Genomic DNA, 19,528 nt, shown 5'->3' on the forward strand with positions numbered 1-19,528 from the left:
ATTCAACACATAATTGCTTTGTATTTTTGTTTGTTCATCAATAATATACTATCGCTTATTTTTCAACCCCATAAAAAATAAAATAAAAAAATCAACTTCCCATCACATCTTCACCCAATTATAATTTCAATCTAATTTCTCACAATGCGGTTTTCTCGGCGCAAACTAAGGTTGTAATTAATAGGCAGAATAGCTAGCTATAACAATTAATTAACAAAGGAGGTGCTAATTAATTAATTAATTAATTTCACTAGCGGAGAGACAATGTAGATTGTGGAGGCATAGATCATTTTGTTGGCCCACCTTCACCTAGAACTCGAAGAGAGTTAAATCCTCTATAAACTATAGTTTAAATGTAATGATGGTCATTAATCATCATCATTAAAAACAAATTAATAAGAAAAAGCAACCCATGCATATATGAAAAGCACATCTTTCACTAGATATATGAGTCAAAGACAGTCAATCCAACAATCAGAATATGCACGAGTATATTAATGTTTATTGATGGTGAGAAAGAAGCATATGAATCACGTGCCATAATGGAATGGAATATTTATTTTGTACTTAATCCCATGATAAAAAAGTTTTAGGTAATTTTAATAATACTATAATATAAAGGCCAACAATCCCTAACAAATTATAAGAATGTCTTGCTATTCCACGTGACTTTTCTTGCCAAGGTGGTAGAAAACCAGCTTCTGCTTTTGCTTCTGCTTTTCTCGGTGTCTTTGGTTTAACAACAATTGATATTTGTACTTTGTGTCTTTGTGGAGTCAGACCAGAGAGGCGGCCAAGCTGAGGAAGCCAAGTACACTTTGTCTTTGTGCATTATTAACTTCATGTCATGGACTCATGGTGTGATCAATAACGCGTTTAGACCATTGCACTGAAGTAACAGACTGAGTTTCCTCACAAGATCTCGGATTCTTTTTATCAATTTCGTCTGTTATAATCTGTTTGACTTTTTATGCGAAGTTTCCACATTAAATCTAAAAGATTTTAATATACAAGAACCCGCATTCTTATACCTAAAATTTGAGAAACATATTTGTACGTACATGCATGTTTGTATTCTTAGTTAGATTAGATCAAATATGAATGTCCTAATCAAAACATCGACATCATTAACTAGTAATTATGACAAGATTATGTAACAATACGCCAAAAAGGTTTGGTCCTACCTTCTTTAATCTCAGTCCGCAAGTTTCTATAGAGCAAAGGAAAAGTTGAAGAAAAACAAGTGTTAGTTTAGCTTAGCTATGGGCCTTTGACAGCTCCATCGACTTGAAACATGTACACGATCAAGAAGATGACGACAGAGAAAGAAAAAAGAAGATGCGAAGATGACGAATGCCAATCGAAAAAGCAGACATGCTCCATTATTTTCAAAGTAAAAAAATCAAAGTGAGGCCTTTCCATCACCATCGAAAAGACTAGTAAAAATGGAATTGGCTCTCCTTTTTCTTCTATCTTTTCTTTTGGCACGACCAAGCAATATGTAAAAATAATATAATAATTATTGCTTAATTAAAGTTTATAAAGTGGAGGCGTGTGTGATTGTTCAGGGAGCACCGGTATATATATTTGTGGTGCAGGTAGGTTTCTAGGGGGCCTATTGCTGGATTCTCTCTCTTTATATATACTTATCCAGCATCTCTCTGTTTTCTAATTAATTATGGCCAAGCAATAGAAAAAATTCAATACAATAAATGGAGTATAACTCAATTGGTTGAGTTCTTCACATTTATTCATGTAGGCAGAAATTCGAAACTCTCAACCACCCAATGAATACACACTAACCAAGAGTTATTCTATAACAAGGACCTTATATATGGCCTATAGATGAGGTTCTATTTTCTAACCGTTGGACTAGACTAACTAATTTGAACCAACAACTAACCAATTTGATCAAACGATTAAAAGATTAGGTTTCACTTAAGGACCATATATAAGGCCTTCACTATAGAATTCTTACACTAACCAAAGCCTTTTACATTGGGCCATTGGTATCAGCTCCAAATTCTTGACCATAATAATATTAATTGTTTCTATGCCTTTTACCTCTAAACCCAGATTTCTGATTTTTCACCCTTTTGCATTCAACAATCGAAATGATAATCACTTATATCAATCAAGTACAGATGGCATATTTCTTATTGATCATTGATTCTTCATCCAACTGCTCACACAGCACATTTTGTTCATAAACAGCCATAAACTCAAAGCCTCTCAATGAAATCTTAGTTTAACTTTAATTAACGACTTGCAACAAACATATTCTGCCATCAACTTAGTCAGCTTATGAAGAATGCACAAGAGTGCAAAAGAATGGGATATGAATGAATGTGACTCTTCCTATTTGGAGCCTCAATTCTCTAATTTCTCTAAGTTCCCTTTCTTTGTTACAACTTACAATGCTCACTTATTTATACAACCCCGTGCCGATTCAACTTGCAAAATTTCAGCATCGAGCTTTCATAATTTATTCGAGCAACTGATCTTGCGAGTGAAGCCTCTTCTCCAAACCAGCTCTTCCACCACTAAGAAAACTGAAAACCTGCTTCAGATTCCCTCTTGATGGCCTTGCATTTATTACATATTTACAGATGGTTACGAGTCTCCTCCGCATTTCCAATTTAGTAATGCATGTCTCACTAAAGAAACTTCCACCCTCGAAGGTTCCTGGTGAAATTGTAGGAAGTTCAGAAAACAATTCAAGAACAGAAAATATTACAGCCTTTCCTTGAATAAGATTAGAAGCTAGCATGCGGGATAAACATTAATCAATATTGAATAACCAAAGACTACATAAGATTTAGCCCACAAATGGTTCCCACGCCACAAACAGATTGAACCAATAATAAAACTCATCAAATTCAAATCTAATTGGAAGAAATTTCTTGCAAGATGAAGAAAGCATACCTCCATCATCAAATAAAGATGTCAAGATTGCCAGACAGACACATACACTGATATCTTCCCCTGAAAACAGAGGATATGGGAAGATATTAGCAGACACAAATAGCAATCCAAAGAATAAAAAATTGAAGAATTGAAGTAGCACAACATGGAAGCCATGTAATGCAAATGGAAGTCATGATTGTATTCCAAGGGCGTTATCCTTCATTTGGCACATCTAAGTACTCTCAAAATGGAATTTCACTAGGCAGGCAAGAGCTGTGAAGTCCTTACCATTATTGCAACAAATCAAAAGGGTCTTCCCTTTGCTTAGATTTAACTTTGCAAAGTTCACCGCAGATGGGAGATTATTCAATAAGGAAAAGCGATCAAACTTTGATGTCTGCAAAAAAAATTAAAAGTTAGGGGCCCCGTTTGATAACCATTTCAATTTTAGTTTTTTGTTTCATTTTTTTATGCTAGAATATAGAAGAAAAAGAGGGAGAATGGAAGTGAGAATGAGAGAGAAGATGAGATTGGGAGGATGGGAGGGAGGAGTAACAAAAGTGAAAACAAACACTGAAAACTGAAATCTATTTGAAATTGTTTTCACCTTCAAGTTTTTGTTTTCACTTTTGTTACTCCTCCCTTCCATCATTCCCTCTCATCCTCTCTCTCTCTCTCAATCTCATCCTCACTCCCATTCTCACTCTCATTTTCCTCTATACTCTAGCACAAAAAATGAAAACTAAAAACTAAAAATGAAATGGTTATCAAACGGGCCGTAGGGGAATACATACACAATGAACACGAAAGTAGGAATGTTGTCCTGTCATTCTTTTGAACTCACCACCATAGGAAGATGTAGATATACTTTATCGTTCCAAAGAGAGGCAGACATGGACTCTTGATCACAATTTAATATACAATCAACTTTAGATGCTGCAGCTGCACCAAATACGGTAAACCAAGGTCAGCCAAATAAAAATAACAAAAAGAAAAGTGAATGAATTGATGATTAGCTAATGCTACTGACAAAAGCCAGATATCAATGAGAAACAAAAGGGAGGATCAGATTACATAAGAACGTATGCCAAAAGCAGAGGCCAAAAGCAGAGAATTGCTCTCTTGCCAGACTATAGATCTGAACCACATAATCAGATAAGAATTATGCGGATCAATAGTCCAGATTAAGAGTTTGACAAAGTAAGCATCTTATGTTGCCAGAGCAAGAGAACCTTACTCTAACAAGATGTCTGTATAAGATGCCCATAAAATTCATATGCCTATAAGAGTTCGCTTGTATATGAAGTGATGTTGTTGGATTACGGATGCTAACAAAAAATAAGAGCTCTTAATTGAGCATACCAGTTTGAGATTTGCCTACAGCAAGACTTGTTGAACCCAGCCAACATAAAGTACAATCTTCATCAGAAGAATTTAGATCAATATTTATAGTTGAAATATCTAAAGGCAACACTGAGTCATCCTGCAAACAATGAACTGAGTTTTCTACCAACTTGGAGGCCTTGACAGTGACCTGAGGGGCAATTTGTCCCCTTCGAGCACGATACACTCGTTCCTTTTCAACCATATCAGCTACCATCTGATTACACAAAACAGGTCCTGCATTTATAATTTCATAGGCATGGTTCCAGAAGAGGGTAGGTGTTAAACCCCTAGCCCAGCTTTCTTCATCATCACCTGCTCCCGCTATGTAATTCCAGCTAAATTCTGAACTAGTCCTGTGTTGTTGTACAACACCATTAGAGGCAGAGGCAGAAACAAGAATGATTGGTGTGAAATCCCATGAATCATGGTCCGGAACTTCGTTCAACCAAATGACAGTCTTTTGTGATATCCATAGAGGGCGTAGTGGCTTTTTCAATAAAGAAGCAAGAGAGGCAACGTCAGCTCCACTGGCTTCCAACTGTCGGGTCCATTCGTCTAAGCGATCCTCAATCGAAGCTTTCTCTGTTTCAGAAACCCAAAGAGGAAGATGCAAGGAACAATCCCAACCAACACTGGTCTGTCTTGTATCTTCACAATGTTGTTCATCAGAAGTACTTACCTCCTGATTATAAGCAAGGAAAGTTAAAGAAAAAGTCATGATTTTGACAACCATTTGTATACAACTTCGGCAATAATGATACATTCGAATATATAAGTTATATATCAGAATTGCTCAAAGAAACAGAGCAAACTGACCCAATTCATCACACTTCAATCCAATTAGTATAAGATTGAAATTTTGTGAAAACATATCAAACTCTGGCTTCACAGAGCAACCAGAGTTGCAAACAACACTAAAGTTGGGTTCTTTCTTTCTGTTTTCTTCTGTTTTTTGGTTTTCAACTCACCCCATCATTGAACTGAGCAGATTGACGCATTTTATTCAAATGGTTAGAAATAGATCGGTTCAAAACGCAGGTCCAAATGGGTATCGTCTTCGACATGCTATCTGGAAACCTCTTCCCTCTCCGAGTTGCATCCACAATAAAGCACCCTCCTTTCTGTCCTACCCAATTCAACAACAAAAACCCAAAATCAAAACAAACAGACAAACAAACAAAAAAACCAGAGAGAAGAGAAAGTTAAGCAAACATATAAACATGGCAGTCGTATGTTGTACCTGCAAGTTGAGCGACATGGAGGTTGAGGCGAGAGGTGTTGAAGGACCAGTTATTGTTGTGGCCGTCAGTGGATTTGAAGTAGCAAGTAGAGTGGAACTTGGAAGAGTACCAGAGGCCACATCGAAGATTAGCGAGAAGAGGGAGGTCGGGCCAAAGCTGCGAGATTTCGCCGACAAAGATGGAGTCGTCGTAGATGGATTTAAGGGCGTTGTAGAGGGTGTTTTCCCTCCGCTTTATCGTCCTCGCCGCCCTGTATATGCTCAGCTGCTTCGCGTCGTCGTCTTCCATTGAACTCTGAAACTTCGACTCTTTCTTTTCACTCAAAAAATTGAAATAATTAAAATAAAATAAAAGAAACTTGGGAGTGTTCTGTTGGAAACTGGGTTTTTAATTTTTGTCGAAACAGCGGCGGTTGCGAGTTACAGGGTTACAAGTTGCGGCTCCCGAAAGTGGAAAGTGGGAATTCAATAGGTTGTTTTTACTTTTACTTTTCTCAAGCTAAATACGGTGTCGTGTCGTACGTTAGTTGCAGGATGATGTACATAATGCCAGTTTGCACGAGTATGGTCGTTTATGTTTTTTTACCATGAATAGTAATCAAGTACAATTATGTCTCTGACTAAAAGAACAGTAAAAAGGCTCTCAAATTGGATAAAGAATCACTAAAATAAATACCCATTTTCTTTCTTCTTCTTTTTTACCATGATTAGTAAAGGATAGTTATTGAATTTCAGCCCCACCCGAAAATTAAGGAAGTTTGGAAAAATCATGTAAGAGCACTTCTAACAATTTGCCTTTTATCATGGTAAAAGGGTGCTAGGGTAGCTACTATTTACATGAATAATGGCTGTCATTACAAAAAACAATGTGTGTTTCTAGCAGTTGCTATTTGCCATGACAAATAATATTCATTTTTTTGTTTTTTTACCTAAACAATTAATTTGGATAATATTTTCGGATAAGATTTTATTTTATTAGTTGTATTGATTTTCTTTTAGTGAATAAAAAAAAACATTCAATAAAATACCTTTTTATTCAAAACATTCCATACATAAAAAGCAAACCACAACCAAAGCATACAAAATAAACAAATCACAATCAAAACATTAAAAAAACAAAGCATAACTAAAAATACAATATAAACATAATAAATTAAAAAAACGTCTTCACTTCACTTCATTCACATTCATTGCATTTCACCGCCCATAAATGCTTCATCAAGTCAATTTGACGTCGTTCATGAATATACGACGATTGCATCTCCGTGTAACGATCAATCATACGAGGCATGAAACTACCGTCCCTAACCAACGGTTCATGCTGCACTGGTTCTCCATTTGGCCCCATGAGTTTTTCATAAATTCGTGTCAAAGGCGTGTTCATAGGATCTAGTTCATACATGTCAGCAACATCGTAATCATACTCATCCTCCACAATCATGTTATGGAGGATGATGCATGTTATCATTATGCTCCTAAGCACCTTATCGTCAAATAGACACGTTGCGCCCATAATAATAGCCCACCGGGCTTGAAGGATACCAAAGCATCTCTCCATATCTTTTCTGTAACCCTCTTGATAGACAGCAAATAATTTTTGCTTATGGGATCGGGGATGTGGAATTGATTTCAAAAATGTGGTCCACCTCGGGTAAATGTCGTCAGCTAGATAATACCCATTATGGCATACGGTATTGTTGATTTCATAGGTGATATTCGGGGCTTCACCTCTCAAAACATCATTGAACACCGGGAATTGACCTAGGACGTTCAAGTCGTTTTGAGATTTGGTAACTCCAAATAAGGCGTGCCAAACCCATGTATCGAATCCAGCAACGGCTTCAAGGATGATACTTTTCAGCCCTTTCCTATTTCCATAACCCCTTGTCAAGCAGTTGAGCAATTCTTCCATTGCTAGTGCATGCAGTCGATGCTACCAATCATTCCATGAAATCCTCGAGCTTCGGCTTTTTGTAGAAGCCATTGCAGGTCTCGGGCGTAGGTCTGCGCAGGTATTCCCTGGTGTATAGAGTTTCCACTACATCACAAAATCTTACAAAGCTCTCCAAAGCAGTGAACTTCCCCATCCGGGCAATCTCATCCACCTGATCAGCAGATGACCCATACGCCAACATTCGTATAACAACTGTGAACTTTTGCTCGGGAAGAAGTTCCAAATTTCAAGCAGCATTTTTCGTCTGAACAAAGTATTCATCATAATTGCAAATATCATGCATGACTTTATTGAACAAATGAGGTTGCATTCTATATCGAGCTCGAAAATGAACATCAGAATACAGAGAATTTGGGATAAAATAATCTTCTATAAGATTCTTACCCCGAGAATGTCTATGTCTGTCCACATTCGGGGCACGGCCTTCTCGTGAACCACGACGGCTCTGGTTTTCTTCATCAAGCAAAGCCACTGCTATGACAATTTGTTGATCTAGTTCTCTTTGCACCCTTTTGCCTGCAGCTCGTCTACGCCTTCTTTCTCTAGTTTCTCGCTTTGCCTCTCTAAAACCTCTTGCATGTCTGCCATTTGAGAATGGAGAATGAAATCTAAAATGTGAGAAATGAAAATGTAGGGAAGATCTGGTGTGGGAGGTGTGAAGTGAAAAAAAATATTGAGTAGAAAGTGAATAATAGTAGAATGAGAAGAAAATGTATGAGGATATGGTGTTAAAAGTGAAGAAAAATCGAGTCCAGCCTTAGCTGCTGAAAATGCTCTAAGGAGCCTACCTCAAGCTGCAAGGCTAGTTCCCTCCCAACCCATTATATTTTTTGTCAACTTTTTATAAGTCAATTTAGCTCACAGCTCAATAAATTCATAACCCAATACATTCAACAACAAAAAAAAGAGAGAGAAGAAATCATTTGTGTGTGTGAAAGAAAACGACATTGATTTGCAAATCATAAGTCTTCGGTTCGAACCCTCTTGACTATTGCTTATACTTATACTGAAAAAAAGATGGAAGAAGAAAGTTTTAACTTGATGAGAAATTCACACACCCCAATAGAGTTTACATTCATGAAGAATCTTGACCTCTACACAGTGGTTGTGAAGACTCAAGATTAGGACCAACAATCTATTGAGGAATTTTCTTTTATACATTTTTACCACAACCTCCAGTGAATGACGAGTAATAAATCTCAAATTGGCTTTTAAGAACTTCTGCTTCTGCTTTTGGCAGCATTCTTCAATACTCCTGTAGAGACAGATGATGCTGGATTGATGGCCTTTCTTATTTTGAAGATGTTCCAAGCAGTGTTTGCACAATGCCCTGCTGTTGCAAACACATCCTCAGTTGCCTCCCCTGCACTTTCCCCAAACCTAATACCAAAATCCAAGTCAAATATACCAAACTTCAACAATAATCTTCAAGACCCTTCAATTGTGTATATATCTATCTTTGCCATTAATCATTACCTGTTGCTGACCATTCTAGTAGCAGCACCAGAGGTAGCAGAAAGAGCTTGCTTCTCTGCAACTTCAGCTGCATCCAAAATCTTATCTGCAGTTTTGCAGGATGGACCATTTTAATATGTAAATATTGTTGTGACCTTGAGAATGTAAAGAATGTAATATGAGTTTGATCAACTTACTGACGGCATCAAGGGAAGCCAAGAGGACCTGTCCTGGAACCATGGCAAAGAATGCCTTCCCTGCCTGGGAGTTAACCACAGGCCTCATCACTGATCCGGTCGCAATGCCAACCCCATCAAGCATAGATTTGCTGAGCTTTGATGTCATCTTTGACAACTTTCTCACACTGAATTAGCAACAGAAAAAAAAATTAACTTGAGGAAAAACCCTTTTATGATCACATAATGTGTTACAAGAAAATGTGTTTAATTGGAGGGCTACCGTTTCAAGCTCTTGTTGATTTCACTCTTCTTTTTGGCACCAGAATTTTTGCTGCTATTACTTCCTTGTTCCTTGACATAACTTTTCTCCTCAACAGGACGAGCCAATGTCACTTCCCCTCCTTTTTGAAGCTATTTTCATCTCCCATGATCATTCAAATAATTGTTAGACGTTTCCAAGAAATGAACCCAGAGGGTGTTCATTTGATTATACCTTACTCCACCTTACCATACAACTACTTGACTAATTGTAGAAACATGAACTGAAAACAGACCTGATTGATTGATGATACATTTCAGAAGCAAATTTTTAAAAACAATCTTGAAACAATTTTTTGTTGTTGTTATGTTATGACTAGTACTAATATATGCTGTAGGGTTTTAAGGGCAAAAACAGACCTGATTGGTGTAACCATTGCTACACATGAAGATCCCCTTGACAATCTGGCCAGTCCCTCCTGCAATTGCTTTTGCCAACACATTATTGTAGTCATCCATTCTTGGAGCATACTCCTTCCAATCAACACCTTTGTTAGTTTTGGTGGATGTGCTCAAGCCGCTAAAGCAAGAGTGCTCTTTCAAAAACGAATCCAGAAAGCCCAAATTGCTTTCATACTGCTCTGGAAAAGTGACACCATAGCTCAGAGGATCACCACCATGCATGGGCAAAGAGAAGAGATAGTGCAAAGCATCAAGCTTTACAACAGGCTCATCTTTTGTCAGGGGCCACTGAAGTTCATCACCAACTTTGATTATGGTGGCCAGAGAAATATTCTCGTCCAAGATGTTCTCAAGGATGAACTCACCGTTTGCAAGTTCTATACTTTCTCCTTCATCCATGAGGTGAACTCTACATCCTGGGATTTGCAGAAGGACTTGTTGTTGGAGATTTTGGGGTTCTTGGTATTGCTGAGCAGCATTTTGATGTTGATTTTGAATTTGATAGGGTGGTGGTTCTATGTGAGATGAGGATTTGGATGTGGAACTGCGAGAACTGAAGCAACCCATGTTTTGCTGTGGTCACTTTCTTTCTTTGCTGGGAAGGAAACTGTTTTTGTGTTTGTTTTTCAAGGAAAAAAAGTTGTATTGGAATTGATTCCCCGTTTGCAACTTTATTCTATTCCCTGAAGTACTTTGTGTTAAGATAATGTGGCTTTCGGTGGAGGAAAATTTGTTAGAGCGGGACAACTGTCTTAATAATAATTTGATTGAAGCAAGATAGTCGGCAAAGGACAGACAAACCTTGCAGACGAGTTTCAAGTTTGAAGTGTGAACCCGATTGTGGGTTCAGACAAGTTTCAGCCTCATTCGTCCTAGAACCCCATGGTACAGTATTGGGTTGTTATGTTAATGGGTTTACACACTGGGACTTAATGCAATCTTTTTTTTTTTGGCCGAAGTGACTTTCAAACTACTCTAATGTACAAGAGAGGAATTGATCCCGAATTGAACTTGGGTTAAGGAGTCGAACACACTACCTTCGTCAATCCTAATCTGCACATGCCTTATTAATGTAATCTAATTAGTATGGTCCATACCTATGTCCAAATATTGCAGAACTACAATTGGGCCTACCTGCTCCAGGCCCATTGTGTACCACTATCATCTACGGGCCACACTATCTCAGCACGAAGGAGGGAGTCCGAGTCATAGGCATTCTCCTTCTAAAGATCTCTGAGGCGCGTCCGCCTTTCAATCTCTCAGTCCACCATCGCCGGAAAATCCACTCCTTAAATCTGCAGGTTTCTCTCTTCATCTTCATCCTTCTATTTACTAATTGCTTGTCGGATTAAAAAAGATAGAAACTTTAAAACCGCTGAAAATTCTAAACACATTTTCATGACCCACACACTCAGTTGTTTTTCTGAGATCACTTGATGCTCTTCTTAGAAAGTTAGTCAACTGCTGGGTTACAAAAATGAAAACCCAAACAATGCCTGCCTTATCCTTGTATGTTTATGTTCTTGTTTTCTAGCATTCATTGGATTCGATTGTGCAAGGAGCTTGAGCTTGTGTGAAGTTTTACCACATTTCTGATCTGTTCATTTGTTGGTTTTAGAATTCTGATTCAGCAGTCTGAGGAGCTCAGCTTGAGATATGATGATAGCTGCGGTCGCACTGGTTGTGGTTATTCTTCTGGTAGCTTTCATCATGATCCCACGAGGCCCAAAATATGGTATTTCCTTTTTTGTCTTTCTTGAAAAAGAAAAATGAAAAGGTCTTACTAGACAAAAGCTTGAATCTTGATAAATATATCTTCTTCAAGTTTGAGTTGTAAAAAAAGAAAATCTTTCTGAATGCAGGGCATGCAAAAAAAGTTGATTCAAATGTTACATATGATAAGGTGAGTGTATTTCTTAATAACACCCAAAGAAAATATTTGTATTATCTTCATTGTCAGACATGCTTATTGACTTTGCTGCTTCTTTTTTCATTTCATATGACCTGTTTTCTTTAGCCAGTCAGAATGTACACTAAAGCTGAAGTCTCTTTGCATAATAAGAGAACAGATTGTTGGGTAATTATCAAAGACAAGGTAACATAACGATTTTTCATTTGCTTGGGTCTCTTGTGTTTCTTGTATATTAACACTTGCATATTCCTTGTGTAACCGAAAAAAAAAAATTAGGTATATGATGTTACCTCATATGTAGAGGAGCACCCAGGTGGTGATGCCATCTTAGATCATGCTGGGGATGACTCAACTGAAGGGTTTTTCGGGTAAGTATCGCTTGTTTTCCTTGTCATTAGATGTTTGGATATAATAATAAGCATGTTTTCTCCATCCATTCCAAAAAATTTATGGTGAAGTTTCACCAACTGATCTTTTCAATTTTTTCACTGGCTGGGTTAATGTATGTGACTGAAAAATATTCTGTGAAGCCTTAGTCCCCCATCTACTTGGGTTTAAGACAAAAGGTTTTAACTTAGTATCTCGTCAACCCTCTTGTGAGGCCTTGAACTGGCTGCGAGGAAAATAAAATGCAGACAAGATACTGGCAATTGATGTAATGGTTTTTCTCTTAGAATGGCACTACAAACGTGGAAAATGAACCCCTATTTTGACATCTCTCATGCTCTGGCTAATGTGTTGTATTCTTACTTTGTGCAAAATTATGTTGTTTATTGGCATCTCCAATGGTGTGGTAATAATTACTTGATCTGTAGCTTACATAAATAGTTCTGAAACAGGAGAGCTGGAAATTCATGAACTCTGTCAAAAACTAAAATTTGCTTGTTCTTCCTTTTATCTTCCTAATCATTTACTTGGGTTTACATTAGCACATATCTTTGCTTTTGCAAAGTTATGGCAGGGATGTTGCTGACATTTTCATGTTGTCTTTACTTTTTATATGGTAGGCCGCAGCATGCTACCCGAGTGTTTGACATGATTAACGACTTTTATATCGGTGATCTGAAGCTGTGACCATTTAGAGTGTAATTTTATATGATCAGTGAGATAATGTACTTTGAGATCTATTCTTCTATTTGAATTTTGTCTTAATTGCAGTATTGTTTCTGTATACGAACATTTTCCAGTTGGTTTCAGTATTGCATTTATCACCTGTTAATGGATTAGGTTTGTATTAGTCCTAACAGTGAGAAGCTTTTCCAATAAACTGCTGACTAAATTGAAAGGGCACGGTGCAGACATACGTTTTAGTAATATCTAGTTAATTTTTACAGTTTACATGCCAACCGAATAGAATCACAGATCAAGATGGGATTGCACGTAAAAGCATAAGCACATGAAATCAAATCTCTACTGGCTATCATTTGAATCTCAGCTGTATAAGAATTTAAGTTACATGACTAAAAAAGAAAAAGAGAGTGCAAATTACAAATCAATCAACCGAGACGGTGGGGGTTGAGGCTGAAGAATCAAACGGATTGAATGGGGTTTTAAAAAATGAGACTAAAATATCTAGAGCACTTAAATAAATCAATAATTGAATGGCCAACCAATCTAACCCCAACAAATTTTTCTTCTAACATTCTCCGTCTCCCATCCAATCTTGAAAGCTGGGCAAACTGATCAAAAGACATGTTTCTTCAAACACATTACTTTACTACTAGCTATCATATTTCTTGGGCTGACGCCATTGTGCCAAACTTCTGGCCAAAGAGCTGAGGAATGACAATTTTGGAGGAGCTCCTTTCTTTCCTAAATGCTTTCCTCCCAAATCAGTATATACTGGACCCATATCTTTGCTTCGTTCAATCTTCAGTGGAAATATATAAAAAATCATTCATAAAATACAATGTCTTAATAGTTTTTTGCATTATATATTGGAAAAACCTAAAGTTCTTAAAGTTAAGAAAGGTCTTAGCCAGCATACCTTGAATATCTTCCCATCCTTTAAGTGATATCGAATGCCAGACCAATTTATTGACTGGGTGAAATGTGAACGGAAGGCAGAGATGGGGTATAAAAAATTATCTACTAGAATTGCAATAAATACCTGCCCAATCCAAAAACAGTGCATGCATATTAGAGTACTGGAGTTAAATGGTGATAGAATACAATAATAGACAGCATTCAAGACATACGAACATCCATAATGAAATTCAGAGTCCTTCCACTGTATAGACAGAGATACTTACAAGTCCCCAGTTGTAAGAAGCAAGTGAGAGTTTAGGTGCCTCTGGTGATAACATGTTGCATAGATGAACTTCTATCCTGGTCAAGTTCCACATTGAAAGAAGTTCGATCAATGTGCATGCAGCCAGGCAGCTTACCACTTTCAATCCTAGGAAAGGGTGGATGAATGGTTAAAACTCCAAATATTGCATAAATAAGTTTCAAATTAATGGTGCACATGTCCACCTTGAACTTCTAATTCCAGATAGATAGATAGATAGATAGATGGATAAATAGAGAGAGAATCAAACTTTATCTTGCATACTGATTTTCTGCATAAGTATGGTTTAAATCAATGCCACTAACCTACCTAATCAGGAAAACTAGAGTGCTCACCACCAAAAGTGAAGGTTGTTTCCTCGATTGAATACCCCTTAATATACATTCTCAGGGCTGCGGTGATATGAACAATGGCCATTAAGTATGGTGTTACAAATCCCCATGAGAGATAGCAGTGGGTGGTAAACAATGCACGGTTCATTATCCAGTTAACTTTGGTTGTATATGATTCTAATACAAATGTCTGCTTCCTCAAGTAATTCCAATACCTACATTACAAGTCCAAAGATGTAAGTATGAAATATGACATTTTTGGAATTGAACAAGTGTGCATTACAAACCTCGAAAAACTAAGATCACTTGCAAGTGGATGAGGAAACACGGCGACTGGGGGTGACGTGATCAGCCTCTTATGAGCTCCTGGAAAAGGTCAATAACATCAGCAATAATAAATAGCCACTTTGGACCATACTGAACCAAATCATGGAGAAAGCCTTGGATGAAGGTAATGACAGTATCATAAACCTAAGGTTTCAACTTAAAGAATGACCAAATTCCAGGAGAACATGGTACAATGTAATCTGACAAGATCAGCGGCATAGAAAACATCAATGAGTATATTACCGGCTATAGCTGCAAGAGTCATATCATCCGAGTAACCACCATTTTTAAGTCCTGTGACCACGCCATAGCGATCAAGTCTAAAATCATCTGCATGCATCTGCAAACAATTTAAAGCAGTTAAAACAGCATGTTGATTTATAGCGCACACAGGACTTCAAGAAGGTAACTGCTACTTACCATCATGCACCCTCCCCACAGAAAGAATGTCCTTCCACCAGTAGCAAAGCCCATTGAGCAAGGCTGCAGACAAAACAAATTCCAGATAACTAGGAGTCAGACTACAATGAAGATATAGTATAGGAAGCTTAAGATAAAATACAAGAAATAACTACTAAATGTCACTTTTATCTAACCCTACTGCATACACACAGATGCCATCACACGTACAGAAGATCAATTGTATAAGCATTAGTAAACAAAGTTCTCACACAATCACTTGGCCTCTAAAATTTCAAGAGAAAACATGAACTAAGACTACAAGAGAAGTAAAAGCATTGGTTCTAAGGTTGAAAACATTGGTTCATTTGTTGCTCATAAATTATATACACTAGTAGTAACATTAAATTACAGATACATGTATACGACAAATTCTGGGGGACAAGTAGGTACCATATGATATTCATAAATGCAGTAACTCCCTAAGCTTCCCGATGGCAAATCAAGAGGGTATCCAGTTTGGATAAATATCTGCATGTCATTTCAAACAGAATTAACACCATAACTGAACCCACAGTTAACAAAACACAGAAGTATAAGATAGGCTGAATATGGTGTCAGAAAAAAAAAAAAAAATCATACGTCAGGATTTTTCTCCATCTCAGCTGTTAGGGCTCCAATTGACCCAGGGTGAAGCCTGACATCATCATCCAAAAATAATACATACTTGCTGTCTTTGTGCATTTTCTCCACTCCAACCTGCAAAAGGACATTAAGATCTAGTAACTGACATGATTAGTCACTAGAGAATCACATGCTTCAAAGTTCAAACCATGTATGCAGGAAATTTAAACAAGAATAGGCAATAAGTCTCAAGCTCAGATTTCGAGATCTAATTGTAAGTGCAGCTTTCCTTTGCCTTCTACATGAATCCTCAAAGGAAACAATCAGTCTGATGCATTATATAGTCTAGACATATAACCCTACACTATTAACACTGAGTAACAAATTTATATTCCTGTATTCCATGAAGAAAAGCATCTCAGCATAGAGAACAATTATAGACACAGGATTGTATGATAAAATAAAATGCAAATTGCGTAAGACCTTGCTATTGCACTAGCATAGTAGGAAAGCTGGCATTACCAGATACATACCAATTGGTTGTGAATTTTCTGACTACAGGTTGTTGAAAGGCCAGCTACAACAACCTTAGCATCAACCTCATCCTGTAAGGGAGCCATGGTAAACATGTAAGCAGTTAAAATAGATCACATAGGCACATATGTAAGCACAAGGATATTTGTAACAAAGTTATGTTTCAACAAAAAGCACTTTCAAAAAATATCCAGAAGGGATAAAGTTTTGCCTCCAAGCATATGTTATATGATTTTGTCCTGGATATACCTTTTTTTCTTCTTCTGAACATTAAGATAATTTATATTTAAAAAAACCGATGATTTCTGAGAGTTATTATACCTTAAGCTCAGATAGTAACATAGATACTGCACGGTAAGCAGGGTCGTCTGTACTTTCCACAATAAAAAGAAATTCTAAGGGACCACCATAGAGAGAAGTGATCTGTGTTCATTAACAAAACGAAACCATGAACAGTCAAAACCATATTGAAGGGAAAACCCTGAATACAAATTTAACATATTAAAAATCAGCTAGCACAAGGATTTCTGCTAGCCACCATCTTTAACTAGAATCTTGAACACTTCACATGATAGCCTAACCATTCAGAAAGTGTCCAACACATTGTAACTGGATTCAAATCCTTTTTTGTTCCTAAACAAGAATATAAACTCACAAACCAGCCCACACTCTAAAGCAAAGAAGACTCTAGCATCCCTATCGGAAGATTGATCTATGTGTGCAAAACTATAAATCTATAAACAAAAATACTAATGGATACCATGCCTAGTAAACTTAGCTTTATAAGTAAAAAATTATTGATGAAGAACACTATCTATTTACAGGAGCAGAGAAATGCATTATTCTGACCTGGCTCCTCCAATTGTGTAAATTGTGTTCTCCAAATCCCTTTAAAGGCATAACAACTGATACGCTTGGCCGTTTGAGCTGATTTGAGTGCTCAAGTTCAGTGATATCATGGCAAAGGAAAGCAAAGCTATTTCCACGTTGCACACTATCTTTCATCCTTCTAATCTCTCTATTCCTGATAAGGGAAACAGAACGAAAACGAAAAAGTTGATCATCAAGCACAGATTGGCAGTTTAACATTGAATGAGCACAGAGGTCATGCCAGTGGTTGATACTAAACTGAAGTCAAATATTCATTCAAGTACCTGACATAAGCTGCACAAGCCCATCCGAAAGCAAGTATCAAACAGATTAGACATCCCTACAACACCAATAAAGAAATTAGATATGTGTAAGTATAACCCACCAAAGGAACTATAGCTAACTATTTTAGTCTAAATATTGTAATGATATTGAACTTCCAAATTTCAGAGCCCAAAAGAGTCTAATTGGAACTTCCTAAAGGGAAAGTCATATTTCAATTAGAAAATAAAATACATAATCACCTAAGTTATTGAGAAATCTAGTAGTAACATAGTCGACTCTAAACACAAAAATCATTAAAATCAGTTTAGTTTTTAGCTTTTGACTCATTTTTTGGATTTCTCACTTCTCCATCACCCAGAAATCAAATACTTGACCCCATTATGCAACTAATACTGATTTCACAAAGCAATCGAAAATTACTCCAAATTCATAAAACTGGAAGCTTAATCGTCTGTAATAATAATAATAATAAATAAATAAATAATGCCGCCATAAACTAAAATAAACGAAATTCAAAAATCGAATCTGAGGATTTGGCAATTTCAGGACCCGAATTTCAATTGTGCCAGGCAATTTAGCCCACTCGCGACACCAAATAGAAATAAAACACAAAGAAATAAAATTTCCGCCGAAATTTCTCCGCAACCAAAAGGACCGGGATCTGAACGGACGAAAAAATCACCAAAAGAGAAAAAAGAAAAGAATAAGAGAAGAGGAAACAAACCTGGATCTGGACAAAAACTGCTAGCGGACTGCAAAAGGCTCTGCTGAGAGAGAAGAGGAACGAATCGACAGGATCCAATGTAGACATTATGCTCGTACAATTGTCTAGATATGCATATATATATATATATATATTTATGACTCTCTGTAATTTATGCAAGTCTCTTTCTTTCTCTCAGAGTTGCGTGCGTTTTGCTCGATAGAGTTAGAGGAAAGAGACACAGATGGCGAGGAGAGAAGCCGCAAACATTCTCTCAGATCGCCATGGCCGATGAAGTCGAACAGCGTCGATAAACGCAACGGAGAGAAAGAGTGTGTGTGAGGGAAAAGGGGCTAGAGTGAGAGAGAGCGCGTAATTTTATATTTCGAAGACAGGGAAGGAGGCTAATTGGGTCTCTCTGGAGGTTGGCTGGCTGGGCCTCATTGACCACACAACACACAGGCACAGCAAAATCCCTTGTGGTCTTTTGCTGGCTTTTTCCTTTTTTAAGGTTGCGAAAAGACTCAAAAGTCCGAAGAGAGACCGTTACAATAATGCACATGTTCTTATTTATAGGTATCTATTAACCATTTCAATTTCAATTTCCCAGTCAGAAATTTAGAAAAAAGGGCGGCTGAGGTGTCATCGTGTCAACAAAGGAAGATGCCTCCTTTATGATCCGAATCTCCAATGCGCTGTCATTTTAATGAACACTCTTCTGCGTTACATATCCTTATTATACTTCACTCTCATTTGTTTGCTAATTCCACGCCTCAATCTATGTTTTCTTACTTCCCTTGTTTGGTTGCGGAGAAATTCAGAGATAAAAATAAGGAAATTTCGTAATTGATTTTGTTTCATAGGTACGGTTCTACATAATTCGTACATAAGACATCATCAAATGGAGGTATCTACCACTAAAGTATGGCTAGTTAATAGTAATTAATTTGGTTTGGTTGCAGAAAAAAATTAACTTCATTATGTCGCCCGTTAATGCAGTAGATAGAAAACTTAGTTATGACACTTCAGCTATCAAATTTATGACATCAAGTGTAACGGTAATGTTCTTTAACCACTTGAACTATAAGTCATTTATCCAACAAGAGGAGATTCCAAATTTGTTTCTTTTAGTTTTGAACTAGTGGATCTCCACAAGTAAAAGAAATTAGAAAAGTGCCGTGACTCAAAAGAACGTACCTGGACATGACAAGATGCGTAAGATACTACAAGAATTTCGACCAGAAAAAAAATATGCTACAAGAATATTCCATTTGCATTTGAATAAATGCATATCTGATGAATTATATTCTTTATAAATTATATAGCAACTTAATTATTGATCAGACCAGATTTCATTTTTATGGGACCACAAAACAAACGGCATATGATTGTTGGGTAACACCATCATCTT

General features: G+C 37.0%; 5 protein-coding genes across 6 annotated transcripts; 1 reads left to right on the top strand and 4 right to left on the bottom strand.

Moving 5' to 3' along the window:
* Positions 1-2,232: 2,232 nt before the first annotated feature.
* Positions 2,233-5,985, bottom strand: LOC103340820 (initiator tRNA phosphoribosyl transferase family protein). Of its 2 annotated transcripts, none has more exons than XM_008244272.2 (7): positions 5,534-5,985; positions 5,262-5,419; positions 4,270-4,975; positions 3,752-3,849; positions 3,196-3,304; positions 2,926-2,985; positions 2,233-2,685 (listed from the first exon to the last, which is right to left on the bottom strand). In XM_008244272.2, the coding sequence occupies exons 1-7, from the start codon at positions 5,820-5,822 to the stop codon at positions 2,486-2,488; spliced, it is 1,620 nt and encodes a 539-aa protein (XP_008242494.2). In that variant the 5' UTR covers positions 5,823-5,985; the 3' UTR covers positions 2,233-2,485. The 2 variants fall into 2 exon arrangements, with proteins under 2 accessions (XP_008242494.2, XP_008242495.2); XM_008244273.3 differs by having other exon boundaries at positions 5,262-5,414; positions 5,534-5,894.
* A 725-nt stretch (positions 5,986-6,710) lies between these two features.
* LOC148914533 (uncharacterized) lies at positions 6,711-7,445 on the bottom strand. Its single transcript, XM_089042670.1, has 2 exons — positions 7,224-7,445; positions 6,711-7,106 (listed from the first exon to the last, which is right to left on the bottom strand). Exons 1-2 carry the CDS (start codon positions 7,443-7,445, stop codon positions 6,711-6,713), a joined length of 618 nt encoding a protein of 205 aa, XP_088898796.1.
* A 993-nt stretch (positions 7,446-8,438) lies between these two features.
* LOC103340819 (senescence/dehydration-associated protein At4g35985, chloroplastic-like) lies at positions 8,439-10,556 on the bottom strand. The gene is made up of 5 exons (XM_008244270.2): positions 9,800-10,556; positions 9,402-9,532; positions 9,140-9,306; positions 8,964-9,048; positions 8,439-8,867 (listed from the first exon to the last, which is right to left on the bottom strand). Exons 1-5 carry the CDS (start codon positions 10,406-10,408, stop codon positions 8,699-8,701), a joined length of 1,161 nt encoding a protein of 386 aa, XP_008242492.2. The 5' UTR covers positions 10,409-10,556; the 3' UTR covers positions 8,439-8,698.
* A 432-nt stretch (positions 10,557-10,988) lies between these two features.
* Positions 10,989-12,949, top strand: CB5LP (cytochrome B5-like protein). The gene is made up of 6 exons (XM_008244269.2): positions 10,989-11,142; positions 11,460-11,576; positions 11,704-11,744; positions 11,859-11,936; positions 12,030-12,121; positions 12,761-12,949. Exons 2-6 carry the CDS (start codon positions 11,498-11,500, stop codon positions 12,825-12,827), a joined length of 357 nt encoding a protein of 118 aa, XP_008242491.2. The 5' UTR covers positions 10,989-11,142; positions 11,460-11,497; the 3' UTR covers positions 12,828-12,949.
* Positions 12,950-13,150: 201 nt separating this feature from the next.
* Positions 13,151-18,632, bottom strand: LOC103340817 (Nucleotide-diphospho-sugar transferases superfamily protein). Its single transcript, XM_008244268.3, has 14 exons — positions 18,139-18,632; positions 17,414-17,469; positions 17,109-17,283; positions 16,581-16,682; positions 16,259-16,330; positions 15,744-15,860; positions 15,555-15,632; positions 15,123-15,185; positions 14,946-15,042; positions 14,663-14,741; positions 14,379-14,590; positions 14,006-14,151; positions 13,741-13,863; positions 13,151-13,623 (listed from the first exon to the last, which is right to left on the bottom strand). The coding sequence occupies exons 1-14, from the start codon at positions 18,223-18,225 to the stop codon at positions 13,474-13,476; spliced, it is 1,557 nt and encodes a 518-aa protein (XP_008242490.2). The 5' UTR covers positions 18,226-18,632; the 3' UTR covers positions 13,151-13,473.
* Between the last annotated feature and the right edge of the window lie 896 nt (positions 18,633-19,528).

Source organism: Prunus mume, linkage group LG8, assembly GCF_029339155.1.
Source record: "Prunus mume cultivar Tortuosa linkage group LG8, ASM2933915v1, whole genome shotgun sequence".
NCBI lineage: Eukaryota > Viridiplantae > Streptophyta > Magnoliopsida > Rosales > Rosaceae > Prunus > Prunus mume.